Here is a 17,185-nt window from a genome sequence, read left to right as displayed (position 1 = left end):
CATAACATGGTGAACTCGTATGCAGTTTTGCCTAATTTTGCCAATTTAGTATTTGTCTGTGAAGTATTTTTACCATGAGGTGACACAAATCATGAATTCAGAACTATGCCGTGCCTCACTTCTTAAAAACTGCCCAATGTGTTAAGACAAAAACTAGATCTTATTCAATGTCCATCCTGTAACAGCTCAGGGCGTATTACAGGACATGGCTTCCCTTCTTTCTACAAACAATGTCCATCTAAATCATTCCCCTGACCAAAAAAAAGACTTTTTCAGTTGATGGTTCTCTGCACATTGAATATGCAAATGATATCAAAACTACTAGACACTTCCCATCCATTTCCATATGTGTTTACCCACAGCACAGTTTGAGTATTTAGTGAGTTTTGTGGGTTTGGGAGAACTTTAACACAAGTTGCAATACCAGAATATATATCCTGTGGCTCACATCACAAGGGGGGGATGAATCCCCATATATACGACATCTTCATTCTGCACTCACACACAACAGTTTTGTGAGGAAATATCATCTGGGGACCTGCTCTGCAATGCACAATTGCATCTGAGTCACATAGTAAAGAATGTTCCTGCCCAGGGATGCTGGAACCTCCAACAGCTGTAACTGCGCCTCAGTTAATAGAGGAAGGAAATCTATCAATGGACAGAAACAAATAGAGGGATAGTAAACAAACAACACTTTTTACAGGAACAATTGAAAATTAATACAAAACCTAAGGTTATGAAAATCAGTAATACAATGAAACAAACAACAATAAACAAAACAACACAACAAGAAATGTGCAGGAAGCATTATGACTAATTATTGTTTTATTACATGGTTTATATCTTTGGTCTTTTAGTTCAAAAATAGTCGTTTTGGGTTTTTAATCCAAATGGAGTAACAATTTCTGATAGGAAATCCAATATATAAGTAATTCTGGATGCTGTCAGAAACGTGTAATGCTTCTATGACCTCATTAAATGATGATTTATGTTGACTCAATAACAGCCAGTGCACAGTGAAAATGTAACACCGGGACCGTTATATTACAAAAACTCTGAAGCGACAATTGTTTATTAAAATTAAAAGTGTCCATAACCGCTGGTGTTAGAAGGCTTTCAATCTAATTTGTATACCAACAATGCCATTGTTCAATAGTAAAGAGCTGGAAGTGAACTTCCGTGCATGGCTAGTGGGTAGTGCCATGGCATATGTCCTTGTTAGCTGAAATGAGCTATTTTACTGGTACAGGTCAGCTACAAGGCGTTTTGACCACATTTTTTAGAACCGCCATAACTTTCATGGTGTGTGTTAAACATTCTTCGCCAGAGGGGCACAAAACAGGATTTCTACCAACTGTGAGTGACAGGGTTAGAATGGGGCATGAAATAGTCTGGGCACCAATGAAAAAGAGTCCTGCAGTTGAAAACGGCAGTTCAATCCTTCTGTGACAGACTGTTTTGTTTTCTCAAACTACACAGATGATACCCAATGCGTGGTTCCCTTAACTGGTTCCCATGATCAGGACGAGGTTGAAGTCAATAGAGTCTTGAGCCTGATTGGAAATTGAATACTGAATAACTATCTTTCTCTAAATAGGGGTAAGACGGAGCTAATGATTGTCGGGTCCCCACATGCTTTAAAGGCTCTTAATCACTCCTATAGCTCTTTCAAGCTAGCAGACGACATCATAAACCCACTTCCAAAAACTAAAATATTGGGAGTTATGCTAGATCAGTCGCTCAATATGAATGCGCATGTGAACTCTGTTGTGTCCTCTTCAGTTTATTATGTTAAACTACTGTCACATCTGAGGCCACTCATATCACAGCAAAGTGCAGGAACCATCGCGAGAGCGATTATAGGGGCCAAGCTGGACTATTGCTTTAGCCTACTTTTAGGCACCGGCAAGCTGGTCTTACAGAAACTACAATTGGTCCGGAACTGGGCAGTGAGAGTTGTGGTGGGGCTTTCAAGGCACAAACATGCATCGGAAGCTAGGCGAGGGCTTCACTGGCTTCCAGTGGAGTCTAGAATTAGGTTTAGAACCGTGGTTATAACCTTTAAGTGTAGGATGCGAATGATGCTGCCGTAGCTTCAGTGTTACATTAACAATAAAGTAAATACAAGAGCGTTAAGATCCGGATCTCATAATTCTTTGGAGCAACTTAGACCTAGAACCTCTAAGGCTGAGAACGGGGCCTTCGCTTTTAGAGCGCCTATTCTGTGGACCCAACCACCAGTTTATCTGCATAAACATAAACTCCTTGCAACATTCAAGAAAGACCTCAGAAGCTTTCTGTTTACATGAGTTTAGCCCAGGCAGGTAGTAGCACTATTGTAAGCATTCTTTCCCATGCCTTGATTTTCCGTGTAGTCCTAGGTCGGGCCCTAGATAAAGTATGCTTTTTACAGGTTGTCACTCTCTGTTATATGTTTTGTTCTTCTGTTAGCGCCTTCATGCCCATGGGCCCATAGTGCGCTATATAAATATAATGTAATGTAATGTTGAGTAGTACCCAAGGGGGAGTATGTTGGGGGTATAATCTGTTGTAAATTGTACATTTTAGAGAATATGTGTTCATTAACACTGGTCCAAGCTACTAGCTGCATAGTGAAGCAATTGAAATGGGTCCATTTTGATAAGGGGGAGGGGGAACTGGCCCATGCTTGCATTTTGGGTCTGTACTTCAGGCATTGCCCTATTTCCCTACTGGCCAGTCCTAGCCTGGTGACCAGTGCCATATAAATTAGCAATTAATACAAATGAACATGGGAGGCCTTAAAGAGACCGGGAGTAAATCATAACCTTTACGATAACGTATTTTATTCACTTTTATAATGAACACATTTATTTTTCTCAAAATATTAAAGGCATACATTATCTCTCTCCTTTTGCGTACACTGCCTAAGACTCTGAACATCACGGGCTAGCATTAACCCTTACGTCATGTCATTTAAAAACGTCCATCCTTTAGCTCGTAATGATGCAGACAGTAGCTATAACTACTTGGAAAAATGTAATATGCACTTTTTTGAATTGCTCTGTGTGGCAACAATGAGCCATTTAATTGAATGGCAACCTTGTTTTTAAAAAAAAGAGCTGACCAACAAAAACTGTGAGAACACGCCCCGATCTTCAAACACTCGAATTTGATGATAGCACACATGCCTATAGGCGAGCGGATCAAGCAGCAGCAAGGACATCTTTCATGAAAATATCTGAAATAATCTGCACACTTAACTATCCGAGAAACCGTTGACTCATACAAGGAGCTCTCTGCAAGTAGCTACCGCGGCTAGGTAATGGCACATCGCTGCAGAGGTGCTGGTGTATCCTCCGCCCTGCGCATTTCAATAAGGTGGACTGGGGCCAAGTATTGCCTGCACAGGATGGGAAATGTCGGCCGCTGCCAGCAGTCATTGTGCTGAGCACCAGGAAACTGGCGACGAAATATGCAGCGCGAGCGCTGCTGCGGGGCGCGGGGTAATGCACCGCGGCGGCTCCCGGCGGAAAAGCATCTTGACCGGATCCCAATTCATGAAAGCCACATATCAGGCACACGACGTGCTCCCAGTTAACTATGCGTGGGGAAGACAATCCTGTAGCAATCTTTAAATGCGTGAAGCATGAAAACCTTTTCACATTGTTAGACACTGGCAAAGCCAGTAAGCTTGCCTGTGGGATATTGCAATCACACAAGCATATAACATTCAGCAGACGCACCAAACAGGCATGCAGGGACCATCGCTACGCAATTCAATGCCCATGGAGGTAGTTCAGAGGCAAAGACGTACACAAAGACACACACACACAGGAATGCCATGCACATGGAACACAAAGACACACACAACAAGCACATACACATACAATCTCTCTCACACACACAGCCCACACACAAATGCATCTGCTACACCCTTCGAGGTCTGTATGTATGCCTCATTAGGCAGTTTACACAATAATGCCCCCATTTATGTTCTCTGTATACGGCACCATGAGGTAAAAATGTGCACTTGTATCGTAGGACTCCATAAGGCAGTGCATGCAGTACAAGTAATAATGACCAACATTGGGAAATGGATGGAGATATTTTAGGTAATAACGATACAATCTGTCAGGATACAGATATGGCACCAAGGCCCAGCATAGGCATTAATGACATCCATTAAGAAGAACAACTTGCATAAGTCGAGGACGGATTGAATTTCATGTGGTTTGTCCTGGTGAAGGCCCAATAGGAATGAGTTGGCCTCTGTGTGAAAGGATGGGAGACTGTGAGCATAGATGGGCCGAAACACAGTTGTGTCGACATGTTTATGTATTTGCATTGCATTGAGGGGTTATTAATAGACCAGAGGTTGTAGGTCCTTGCATGGGGAACACAGTAGTGTTTTGTGGAGCTCTAGTTGAACTGTAAATCAATGCATATATAAAAAAAGAAAATCATGTAAAGACAGTTCGTGACAGTTTGTGACATGAAACAATTATGTGCGGTAGATCACAACCAATACAATGTGAACATTGTAAAGCTCAGGGAATGTGGCTGCACTGAGCAGGAGTACATTGATGACTCAATAACCCTTACAAAATACGTGTTTAATTAAGTTCTATGGTTGTTTATTCTTCATGAATTGTTTTAGTGATCACATTGTTTTGTATTGTGAATTTAATAAAAATTGAAATACGCTTTGTGAGATGTGAATGAGCGAGATGGGTGTTTGTATAGACACTATTAAGTAAGTTAGGGTGCATGAGTGACTTAAAGTTATAGAGCACTTCCATTCAGGTGTTGTGTGCAGACTGACATTATTTCCCAGTGGTAAGGGAGTCCCAGGCTGGGACCCATCATGTGAGGAGGATCCATGATATAGTACACATAAGGCTCCGTAAGGTAACAATCACACGATAGAACATGTTATACAGGAATGTCTGCCACCAAGCAGTAAAGGTATTGATAGGCAGTATTGGTATTAATTATCCCCATATGGGCGGAGCCAGATCTGCTTTCTGCAGAGCGTTGCCTAGGTGCTACTTCCTAAAGCTTCACTGCCGCGGTTCCTGCAGTATGGTGCCCTACAGACGATGCACAGCGGGCTTTGACGTATGTACGGTGACAAACTGGCAATATACAGTGGAGTTGTAGCATGGAGCTGGCGGAAGACAGCACCAGTCAGGGCCTACAGGAAGTGGCCTGTCTCAAGCACTGTCTCTTACCCCGCCTGTGGCTGCTTTCTAAGTGTCAGTAAGGCACTGCATATACGATGGTACAAATAAGGAGTTGATATGACACAACTCTCAGGCCGGAGAATGCGAAAATCAATAAATGAGATTTCGCAGTGGTTGAGTAGTTTTGCATAGCAAGTATAAGAAAGAGCTCCTAGCAAGCAATTTCAGCAGGGCCTGACTTTAAAATGGCAACTATGTGGGCACAGACTCATTTTATATCAAGCACAAACAAGCATTGGCAATGCCAACAGTTTGGGCCTTTGTATAGGCATGGGAAAGGCAGCACTGCCATAGTGGTATTAACTCGCCATTGAGGGTATCAGGAGCAAAATGATGCAAGTAACTGGGCATCTAATGGCAGTGCCTGACACAAGCATAATCCTTATAAACAAGCCAAAACTGTTGGCTTTGCCAATGTTTGTTTTTAACAAGACCAATGACGGACACGCATAAGGCTTATAAATCTAGTGGCTAAAGGCAAACCTAGTCAAGACATTACTATTACACCAGCAGTGTTTTTACAGCACCAATTAAGTCATTGGGCCTCATTACGACCCTGGCAGAAGACCATGGTGCTATTAGCACCATGGCCCATGCCGGTAAGTTACCGACTCCGCCATGGAGAAAGGGGGAATTACCACCCCATTACAAGGTTGGCGGAGCGCTAATTCCCCCTTCCTCTATGGACCTTCCCCATTCCCATTTTTGCCCCATAGGGCTCAATGGGAATGGGGAAGGCGCTAAGTACGGTGCCGCAAATTGCGGCACCGTAATTAGCACCAAGGTCCCTTTGCGGGTCCCTACTTTAACGGCTGGTCTACACCAGCCGTTAAGGTCGGGTCCCGCAAAGGGACCTCGTAATTAGGCGCTAAAAGGGTTAACAGCGCCGCAGCCTTTCACAGCGCCGTTAACCCATTAGCGCCTGGGTCGTAATGAGGCCCATTAACTCCCAGAAGACTGCTTTGAAAAAACACTGGCAGGCACTTTGCGTGCAAAGTTTGATGGCAAGGCTTGAGTAAAGTGAGCTCAAAGAGTTCCCATGAGGAGGTGTTTTGGGCAGGGACAGGCAGCAAGTGGGTGAGAATGTCCAGAGGGATTAGCACAGCCTTGGACAGGCAATGAGTGGCCAAAAAAAACAAACAACACCTACACGCATTGTGTCCTTCCTCATAGGCCATTCCTGCCTATCTGTACTCCAATGCAATAGTTTGGGCTTCTGGGTGGCTCTGCCACCTAATAGCCTAACTAAAAATTAGGACATGTTATATGCGAAATGGGCATTAGGCAACATGCCACACATCCTGCATGAATCTTGCAGTTCTCAGCTGAAACAACCAAATAAAACCCAAAGAAAACATCCCAGGCGTACTCTGGCTATGGCCTTTATCTTTCTTTCTCAGTTTCACAAGTTGTAGCAGCAAAATAAGGCTTTCTCTATCCAGGACCTAAAAGACAGAAACACCATAGATTCCATGACTAACGACACAACATTTTCAATGGATATTCAGGATGGAGCATGGGAATAGAACTGAAAATCCATTCCTGAAAATCCATGTCACGTGTTTTCCCAATCCATGCAGGAAACCCCCCACTGTCTCTGCCAGGATTTTATTTCGATGTGGATGGAGAGGCTTGACTCCCTATGGATTCCGGCTGCTTTTTGAAACACGTAAAAAGCAGACGTAATCCGAAGGGAGTCATGTTAATACCAGCCACCGTGCACGTCCATCATGGCCAGCATCATTGCTTCTTTTCTGATCATAGTATAAAAAAGGAACAGGAAGCTGGGATCACCCCGATTGCGAGCCTTTTCTACACACCAAACAAAAACGAATTAATATCGCCCACAGAGAGGGACATGGGCGCAGTCGCAGATGTGGTCATTTCTGAGGGATTATCCCAACCTAAAATGAGCAGGAATGGGTTGCAACATCTTGCTAATGGTGTGGGGTGATACTCACCCTCCGAACCCATCCCTCAACCCCCTTTCCTCCCTTGGCCCTTTTCCTCCTTCGCCCTTGTCACACCTGAAGAAGTCACCAGAGTTGTACGCTCCATGGAGGTCTCTTCCAAAAAGGCTTCCCCTTGCTCATCCAAACCATCAAGGACAACATTGGCTCTCTTGCTCTTGAACTCGCTGGTCTCTGCAACCACTCCTTTGCTGCTGGTTCTTTCCCCTCCTCCCTAAAGCACTTCCTTGTGTACCCCCTCCTTAAAAAAATGACAACAGACCCTACCTGTTCAGCCAACTACCATCCTATTTCCATCGCCCCCATCCTGGGGAAACTGCTGGAGAAGTTGGCCATGCCCCAACTCAACTCTCACACTGAACCTGTTGGTGGTCTCCACGACCATCAATCTGGATTCCGAGCATTCAAAGGCATGGCAACTTCTCTTCTGAACACCCATGAAGAACTGCTCACATCCCTGGATTCCAACTCCACAGCTGTCCTCATCCTTCTTGATCTCTCCTCTGCCTTTGACACAGTTAACCACTACATCCTCATACCAAGTCTCTGTGACACCCTTGGTATCTCTGAGGGGGCACTGGACTGGCTGACCTCCTTCCTAACTGACCGCTCCTCCCAAGTCATCCTGGGCACCTTCTCCTCGCCTGCTTCCGTCTCCACATGTGGTGTCCCCCAGGGCTCTATTCTCTCGCCCTGGCACTTTAACATCTACCTTACTCAGCTGGCACTCATCATCTCCTCCTTCTCCCCCAACGTCCACTGTTATGCAGATGACACACAACTCTTCTTCAAACTTCCTGCTGACCCTCTTGTGCCTTCCATCATCTTTGATTGCCCATCTGCCATCCAGGCCTGCTGCACTTCCAATGATCTCTGCCTCAATGCCAGCAAAATGGAGATCCTTCCCATTGGAACCCCTGCTCCCAACTTCTTCCCGTCACTCTGACCTTCCCCCATGGGCTCTCCCCCTGCTCCTTTTTCTGAAGCCAGAAACCTTGGAGTCATCTTCGACTCCTTTCTCTCCTTCCTCCCTCACACTCAGAACATTGCCAAGAAGTCCCACTTTCAGCTCTTCCTTTTCAAAGGAATTCTACCTTCTCTCACCATCCCCCAGAAGCTAAATGTTACCCGAGTCCTGGTTCTTTATAGGCTTGACTATTGCAATAGCCTCCTCCTGAATCTCCCTTTTTCCACTTTGTGACCCCACCAGCTAATCCAGAATAGGGCAGCAATACTTATCCTTCTCCTCAAGCCCAGGGACTGCATTTTTCCAGCCCTAAAAAGTATTCACTGGCTCCTGGTTGCTTCAGGGATTAAATTCAAATCCCTCTGTATCATCCACAAGGCTGCCTGCGGCTGGGGTCTACACTATGTGCAACTCTCTCTTATTAAATATTCCCCCTCTAGACCTTTGCATTCCTCTGGCAACAAACTCTTTGGGCCTCATCACGACCCAGGCGGTAAGGGGTTAACGGCGCCGTAAAAGGTGCCGGCGCCGTTAACCCCTTACTGCCTAATTACGAGGTCCCTTTGCGGGCCCCTACCTTAACGGCTGGTTTTACCAGCCGTTAAGGACGGGACCCGCAAAGGGACCTTGGAGGTAATTACAGTACCGCAATTTGCGGTACCGTAATTACCACCTTCCCCATTTCCATTGAGACCTATGGGGGCAAAAATGGGAATGGGCAAGGGCCAATGGTGAATGGGGAATTACCGCCCCACCAACCTTGGAATGGGGTGGTAATTCCGCCATTCAGCATGGCGGAATCGGTAAGGTACCCGCGTCAACCATGGCGCTAATAGCGCCATGGTTAATGCCTGGGTCGTAATGAGGCCCTTTGTGTTTAAAGCATTTCTCTAAACAGAGGGCAGGAGGTTGATCACTTTCCTCAGCTGGCTCCCTGCTTTTGGAACACTCAGCCTCCCCCTCCTGCTTCATCTTGAGCAGGACTTTCTTAAATTTCGGAAGCTCCTCAAGACTTTCCTCTTTACCTCCTTCTTGCCCCCTTCTCTCCTCTGCTAATCTCACAGTTGCTTGTTTGGTGTCCAGGGCCCTTATGCATCCTCTGGGCCCTGACCTCCCAAACCTAATCACCCCCAGCTTCTGTCTATCCTCAGCACTTGGCTTGGCATACCCTCCTTCCTGGAGGCTCTCACTTACCATACATTTCACTTCACATGTTGCTCACCCAGGAGTACCCTAGCACCTACCCTGATTCGCTCTCCCTCTGCTCTTGCACATTCTGAACATTCACAAGGCATAGTAGGCTCGTCCCTCCCACCCTTCCCACTGCATTTAATATATGTTTTATGTATTTTAATGTTTCTCATCCCCATGTCCCCTCCCTGTTGCCTTGTGGGCGCTTTGAAACAGAATGTACTTGCTTTATAAGCGCCTAACAAGCAAACAATGAATAAATACATTGATTGTAGAGAATTGGTCAATAAGGTCATGACTGCGCAAGGAGCTGCAATGGTACTGCAGTTCATATCGGAAGGTTACCTTATTTGGAACCCATACAACATTTCCAGTAAATCACCGTGTGCTAAGAAATGATGGTTTCAGTGCCCCATCTCTAACTAGCTTCAAACCTCCTCCACACTCAACATAATTCCTTAAATACTATGGGCCTGATACATGGAACATTTTCCTATGGGATTGCGCCATTATGAAACACTTCCATGAATCAGGCCCTATAGGAGTACCCCTTTTTATGGCAGACCCTATTTCGATGTAATGGCCTTCCCAAATGTAAAGGTGACAATAATTTCACAATTTTCACTAGATTAATTAATATCCGGAAGTGGATCAAGAATGGTTAAGTGACTTCTCATTCAAGTCTGGGGGAGATTGTAATGTTCTTCTTCTGATTATATTTTCACATCGTTATATGTGGGAGGGTCAGGGCATGGTTGGCGAAGAATGGAAGTGGTGTGGAGGTAGGAGAGGTTTAACGAAGGCAGTTCCAGATTAAGATTTACTTAATAAGGTTGTCCTACAATGAGTTGCTTTCCACCCATGTCGTTCATATGGTGTCTAAGACATGATCCACAAGACTGTGTCGCTTTGCAGGGACACATATGAAAACAATATGATCGCAGGATTATCTAACAAGTGGGGCGTGAAGCTAATGTAGTCGGGCCCACCGCAGTGACATTAACATCCGTAAATTCCCACACAGCATTGCTGAGAGGGCCTTTACAGTTTTTGGGTGGGTCTTGCCCGTTCAGCCCCTACTATGTTTACGCCTCTGACGCAAGGGTCGTCTAAAGACGGAAGTACCGTAAATACTTAGGCATTATCCGCTAAACTACGCTTATTTGCAGAAGCGCCCAGTTAGACCGGAAGCTTTATTTACATTAGCATTCTAGGCTCCTGTCCCTTAGCAGCGGTTAGATGCCTTCTGGTGCGTTATCACTCTGCGGTCGTCACATGTGCAAACACAATGAACTGTGACTGATCGCTGCTCTGCTACCAGTGTTTCACAGCAATGACAGATAACAAGAGTACCAATCTAACCAGCAATGGCGCTCTGCCCAAACATCGGGTACCACCCCAAGCAATTTACCTGTGCCATCATCTACATTCTCAACTTCCATCACCTCAGTGTTGATTCGGCCCCGAAAGAGGTAACGATGCCCATCCGTGGAGGCTTTGCTGTTTTTTAATCGCCTGGGAGGAGAAAAAAGTGCAGATTAATATTCTCAAGATTACGTATGTATGTGATACATTCAAATTGAATATGTTCCCCATAAACACAGATGTTTTGCACCGGAGGTTGAACATAGATTTTTCATCTTACTTGATGTTCGGTATCCAATCATTCCGTTCCAGGAGCCTTAGTGACAGTGTTGAATTTGTGGGGGTGTTTGCCAGGGCTCAGCCCGGCATTTACTTTTGAGCCCTGCACTAATTGTCTCAGACTCAGTTTGATTATGATTTGGTTTCTTGGCAATTTACTATTTCAACTGTCAGTCAGTTGCAGTCAAACATCAAGCAACTACAGTATGCAATGGCGAGGGTCTCTGCATCCTGGGCCAGCCCATGGATATCCATCAACCTGGTGATTCAGGTGGGCAGGGCCATGCTCGTTATCCGTTTCCAGGGAGACCCATGAGTTGGAAAGTGGAGGTCAATCCTCCCTGCTTGTGCTGGTGATGTTCACAAAGTGCTCCAGTCAACCTGCATGACATTGCTGAAGAGCTCCCAAAGCAGTGTGGGTTGACAGCAACAGGACAGTGACCATGCCAGCAGCACCAGCACAGGGGGAAGGAAAGGGAACATGTCAATTCCCAAGAGCAGTGTCTGTCATGAGTGCAAACCTATACAAAAATGATTCAGCTTCAGGGACGTTCATTAGTCCAGTTAGGCATTTCCCTTACTTCAAGACACAACTTGCATGTTGAGTTATTTTGTGTTCGGTTGATTGATATCTGTAAAACGCACATATGCGTATCCAAAAAACCAGATGAGCTGGTGGGAGTTAAACATTTCCTGACACTGTGGGGAGCAGCCCGTGGGTGATGGCAACAGTGGACTGGAAGCTTCCCGCTCTGATGTGTAACAGGCATGCTCGAAAATATTTGGGCCCTGGCAGGTATATTTTGGAAATTAAGCACTGCTTAGTGGTACACGCATCTGGATACTAGTCAATGCTCAAGGTCTCAACTGCAGCTATCGCTTTATTTAACTATTGGGAGAGTTCTAAATCGCCACATTCTGCAGCAAAGGCACTCCAGAACAATATCAGGGAGAGAGGGTGGGCGAAAAGGAAGGAAAGGGCAGAACAAGGAGCTGGAACGTATTAGCAAAAACATCACGACCACGTCATTCTGCGCGCCTGCAACTTGCTATCAAGGTCGGGTGTTCAAAGCCACGAAGGCTTGAGCAAAAAGGAAGGCCTTTGCATTCCCAGGGAATTCATGAAGGCTCTGTTGCGGTTTAATTTCTGAACTAAACTTGTCCTGAATATCAGTAGAAACCTGAGGCATACACTGTGCTATTCTACTGTGGTATTTTCGTTTTGTTAATTTTTTAAATAATTATTGAGCAGATAACCTGTCTCGATGTTCAATTGACTCCACTCTAGTAAGGCCATTCTTGCAAAGTAGTACACTCTGCCCCATCATATTAAAATTTCTTTTAATAGAGCTCCATTTTGGATTATCCTCAAGCGACAACCTACTCCTATTGAGGCGTGCTCACTACGAGTCGGCTATTTCTGGGGACATGTCAAGTGCACCAGCATATTACAATAGCTTATAATAGAGCTTGATTCTGGGTTCTCCCCAAGCGACACCCTACTCCTATTGAGGAGTACTTGCTATGAGTCGGCTATTTCTGGGGACAAGTCAACTGAGCCTGCATATTACAATGGCTTATAATAGAGCTTGATTCTGGGTTATACTCAAGCGACACCCTACTCCTATTGAGGAGTACTCGCTACGAGTCGCCTATTTCTGGGGACAAGTCAACTGCGCCTGCATATTACAATAGCTTTGGTAGATCCGACATCTGTGGTTCAACCTCCACATGACACTCTCAAATTCTGCAAAAGCAGCAATCTGTTAGCAGTCAAGATGTGTGCTTGGGAGAAAGTTAGAAAAGCATTTGAGGGATTTGAGTTTTTCCCTCTAAGGGAAACATCAGATTAGAAAATGACTAAGTACAGTACGTTAAATGAGATAAGACTATGGGAACAGTCACAACTGGAATTAATTGGATGGGAGTTCTCCATTGAGGAAGGTTAGTTTGGAACACCAAGGATAAGATCACGCTTGTTTGTTCAGACAAACACATCCTGCGCAGCCAGTGTACGTGTTTATTGTCATTATATTCGAATCCTTCTCATTTGCTCCTAACCTCCGGTATTTGTTTTCTGCCTTCGCGAGTCTGATTCTTGGGGTCATTTTACTTGTTGGGATGTGACCATAAAAAGAGACGGCTTCTCTGGGAGTTTGGATGTGTCACAATTGCTGATGTCCTTTCCCGCAGCGTCTTAAGTCCCAGTGGCGTGTGTTCAGTGATCAAGTGGAGGGGACTGTTAGGAGAGACATTTTGTAAGAGTTGTAGTCATGAGCAATATATCTGCATCTGAAAATGTGATTTCCACAAATGCCACAATTACAATAAGACTATGGAAAACGAAAAATCATCAACCACACCAACCTATCTAAAACCTCAACTTGGGATCAAATTATTCCATTTACACATGGGCAAAATAAAACGTATATTTAAATTGAAGGTTTTGTACTATCCACTTATATAAGGAAACACAAAATCCACCCTTCACAACCTTATTGTTTCAAAGTATACAACCTGGGAGAAAATGGCCACAGAATACGATAACAGAATGCAGGATGTATTTTTCTCTCAAGCCCAATAGGTATGGCATCTGTAAAGATCCTATTGAAACCCATAGTAGTCAGGGTAACCAGACCTAATTGAATTCATTGAGGCAGACAACCTTAACAGCTAATGTAAACATAGAAAGGGTTGGAATGACAGTGTGTATTTGCACTGGCCTTGGGTCTGGCCTCCTGCCAGCAAACCCCTCTAACTGCAGCTGTAAGGCATGCTCTACAAGGATGAACACAGCTGAGCACCCACCCCAGCCGATTGGCCTGCATGTAGATCAAACATGCTTGACTGACACATGCTTTTCTGAAGTCCCAAAGGCCTTTGTTGTTGCTGCTGTACTCGGAGAGCCTTCTGTAAGGAGTCCCTCTGAGATAAGTATTGGGCTAGAGTAGGCCCAGGCCTAGGGAAGCGTTCCTTTTCCGTGCACCTTACAGTTGCCACATATATTCAGGCTGAAGCACAGAGAAGGAGAATAGCTTTTCTACCTATAACTAAGCATCCAAGTGCTGCTGCCTGTCAAGTATGGACATCTAGGAATCCAACTGTTATTGGTGCAGATGGATGCCATTTAATTTCATTTCCATAGGTTACTCCTTTTCCCCTGTGGTAACCCAAAGTCATTTGTCCAGCGTGCTTCCATCGTACGTGGGCATGGGGGGGCAATCATCATGAAATGATAATACTCCATCTTGTCGTCAGCATTGAAAAACACGTCTGCTTTGTGCTATTGATACGAAAATGAGAAATCCCCTCCTGAAGGCTATCCAGGCGATATTGAAGGCACCAAGATCAGAATGAGAGAGTGCAAAGCAATGAGCAGGATAATCGTACACGCCTTGATTAATTATGCCCTAGTCCAGAGACAAACCTTTAAAGAAATGATAGTGTATGCAGGTGTAGAGGAGGTCCCAAGTACGACCCGCACTCCAACCATCCATTTTGAAGTACCAGGAATGTTCACGCCAAAGTATGTGACGTATGATGAGCAAATAAACCAGCAGAGAGCCGCAGTGGGACTCTGTCCAGTACCTATCAGAAGAACAGCACATATTGAAGTACCAACACCAAGGAAAACATGGACAGTAAGGTACCCATTGAGAAAACCATACCCACAAATAAAACGAAATGAAGATCGTCTGAGTACAGTCCCTGAAGAAGCCAAAAAGGTCTTAATGGAGGACGAATGGTGACATAACAAGAACCCGGACTGACTCACATATAGAAGCTATGACGACCTGAGAATGACATAAAGAGACGGAACACCATGGACAAGGGACATCGTGAAACTAAGATGAAAGGACGATGTCAAATGTAAGAAGCTTATGCCATGAGCATGACAAAGATATTCGACCATTTTATGCATGTACATATGCTTGGAAATGCAAGAAAGCTAAAGCTAAGAAAATTGTGCGGCTTGCTATGCTTAGTAGCAAAATAGATTGCTGCAAGCACCACCTATTAATATCTACATCAAAAGAAGTACGTTATATAAGTATACTTCCATTATGCACAAGAAGCAGAATCAACCAAAGGTTACTAGAGGCCACACGAGGAGAGCTTCATATTTAACAATCAAAAATAAAAGGCTGAAACAAAACTCAGCAGAGACAAATCGTGCCAAAAAGTCAAGGTTGTATCAGCTAAAATAGACAAACAGTAACTACAATTAATGAAGCAAGGAACAGAATATCCTGCTCATGAAGGTCAAGATAAGAAACCGAAGGCAAAACAAAAATCAAATACACAAATTACATGGAGAAGAAGGCAAATTTACAGTGTCTGAATCACGTGACTAGCCGAGCGAGAAGAAGTGAGACTTTCACACCTACGCATGGCGCAGTGTCATGCAAAGATATTAGAACTTTTCCAGACAGAGATGCAGTCTCGAGGCCAACCACAGTGAAATAATTGACACATGACCACTAAAGTGATGATTGATTGTAACAATAATTGGAGGAAGGCAGGGGGAGCTAGTGGGCACCCCGCACCTGGCCGACCATTCTGCATGCTGCTAGGCAAAGTGGAAAAGTGGTGCCAACCCAATCATAATGGACCAAGTAATCTAAGGTCCTATAGTTAGTAGGACCAATGGGACATCGTACATTTAGTGACGTCTACAGTAGCCATTATGAACGAAGGGCTTAGATGCCCCACCTGACAGTGTTTACCCAATCCCCTTACTTCATTACGACATATAGATATAGTACCTATATTAAAGTTACCTTCCTAGAACCAATAGAATTGCATGCCAACTTTTAAGCGTTACACGTCAGTGATGATGAGTTTTTAGTATAAATGATGTGTTTTTTATGAAGTTTGTTGGAGTTGTGAAGGGAGAGGGAAGATCACGCATCTGCTGGTATTCATGAAACTCCCTGTTTTTTGTACTTGTCATTAAATGGACTCCCTTTGCCAAACCGTTGAGTTGTCATTATTGATTTGATGCTTGAGTATTAATCTGCATCCCCATCCATCTCACGGGTGCTGCTATAAGTGCCATTGGGCAACCCCCAGTCCTATGGGCCGGCTGGGGTCCTGGCACACACTTGGTAGCAGGGTTATCGATTAGATAAGACACCCATTGACCATAGACATAAAGTAACTCTAGGTCCTCAGCAATATCACAAATCCTTTGCCATCCCGCTAAGTAGACCAAGAAGCTCACCCTAGATAGTGGTTAGAATAAAGCGCAAAACCTGCAGTTAAAGGTCTGAAGGGACCTGTGTTTCCCCCACAAAACCCCTTCCCACTTCTACGAGCAGCTGAGCGGGTGAACGGCAGGAGAGGCAGTGACGAAGGATGTGATCCCGAGCATCCAGAGAGGAAACATGCGAACGGTAAGTGAAAAAGACTAAATGCTTTGGCAAAAAGTGCATGCCATAGAACAAGTAAGGGAAGGTAATGGAGGGAGACAGGAAAACAAAAATACAGTTAGAAGTAGAGTAGAATATATATATATATATATATACATAAGGGGAAGGAAACAGTGACTCAAAGGGTGACTGAGTAGTAGAGAAGAATACCGGGGAGGACACCCGAGAAGAGGAGGATACCAGGAGGATACCTGAGAAGAGAGAGATACCGGGGGGACACCCGAGAAGAGAGGACACGCCCAAATTCCTACACTTAATATAGCAGTTAGAAGAAGCCTGCATCTAAAGTCCTTAATAGAATAGGAATAACTAGAAAACCACAGCGGTTAAAGACGCTTGTGAAAGGGATGGACTTACACCCCATGTCAGGGTAACATTTAGGGGCAGAGATCTGTGTAGACAGCTGGATTTTGTCTAGTCTGTTAACGTCTGTCTTATGTATTGTTTGTTGTGACATCATAGGATGACATTTTTCCTTCGAGGAACTAGCATTAAGATTTAGCGATTGAGAAACTGAGATATTGTAGAATACGAATTGATGTTTGTTGATTGAAAAAGGAGGTATATATTTTTGTGAAAAAACGGGATTGGAGCTTGCGACGATTGGTGCTCGCTCATATTGTTGAAGTCGTTTAAGAAACGAAAGACATAACAAGTGTTATATAACGAGAAAGTGAACAGATTTAAACATAGAAGACATGACTCCATTAGTACATCTGTGCAAACAGTTGCCAAAACATGAACCTAAGCTGA

At 44.4% G+C, this 17,185-nt stretch overlaps 1 protein-coding gene across 1 annotated transcript in view; it reads right to left on the bottom strand.

Moving 5' to 3' along the window:
- Positions 1–17,185, bottom strand: part of PREX2 (phosphatidylinositol-3,4,5-trisphosphate dependent Rac exchange factor 2) — a 1,458,907-nt gene that overhangs the window by 968,281 nt on the left and 473,441 nt on the right. Inside the window, exon 9 of the mRNA XM_069621155.1 lies at positions 10,768–10,871. Coding sequence (XP_069477256.1) covers positions 10,768–10,871 — 104 coding nt within the window. The remainder of the gene's footprint in view (positions 1–10,767; positions 10,872–17,185) is intronic.

The sequence above is a fragment of the Ambystoma mexicanum genome, chromosome 5q, assembly GCF_040938575.1.
Source record: "Ambystoma mexicanum isolate Mex_15411 chromosome 5q, UKY_AmexF1_1, whole genome shotgun sequence".
Taxonomy (NCBI): Eukaryota; Metazoa; Chordata; class Amphibia; order Caudata; family Ambystomatidae; genus Ambystoma; species Ambystoma mexicanum.
The sequence above is the reverse complement of the archived record's forward strand: the minus strand, read 5'-3'. Positions and strand labels throughout refer to the sequence as shown.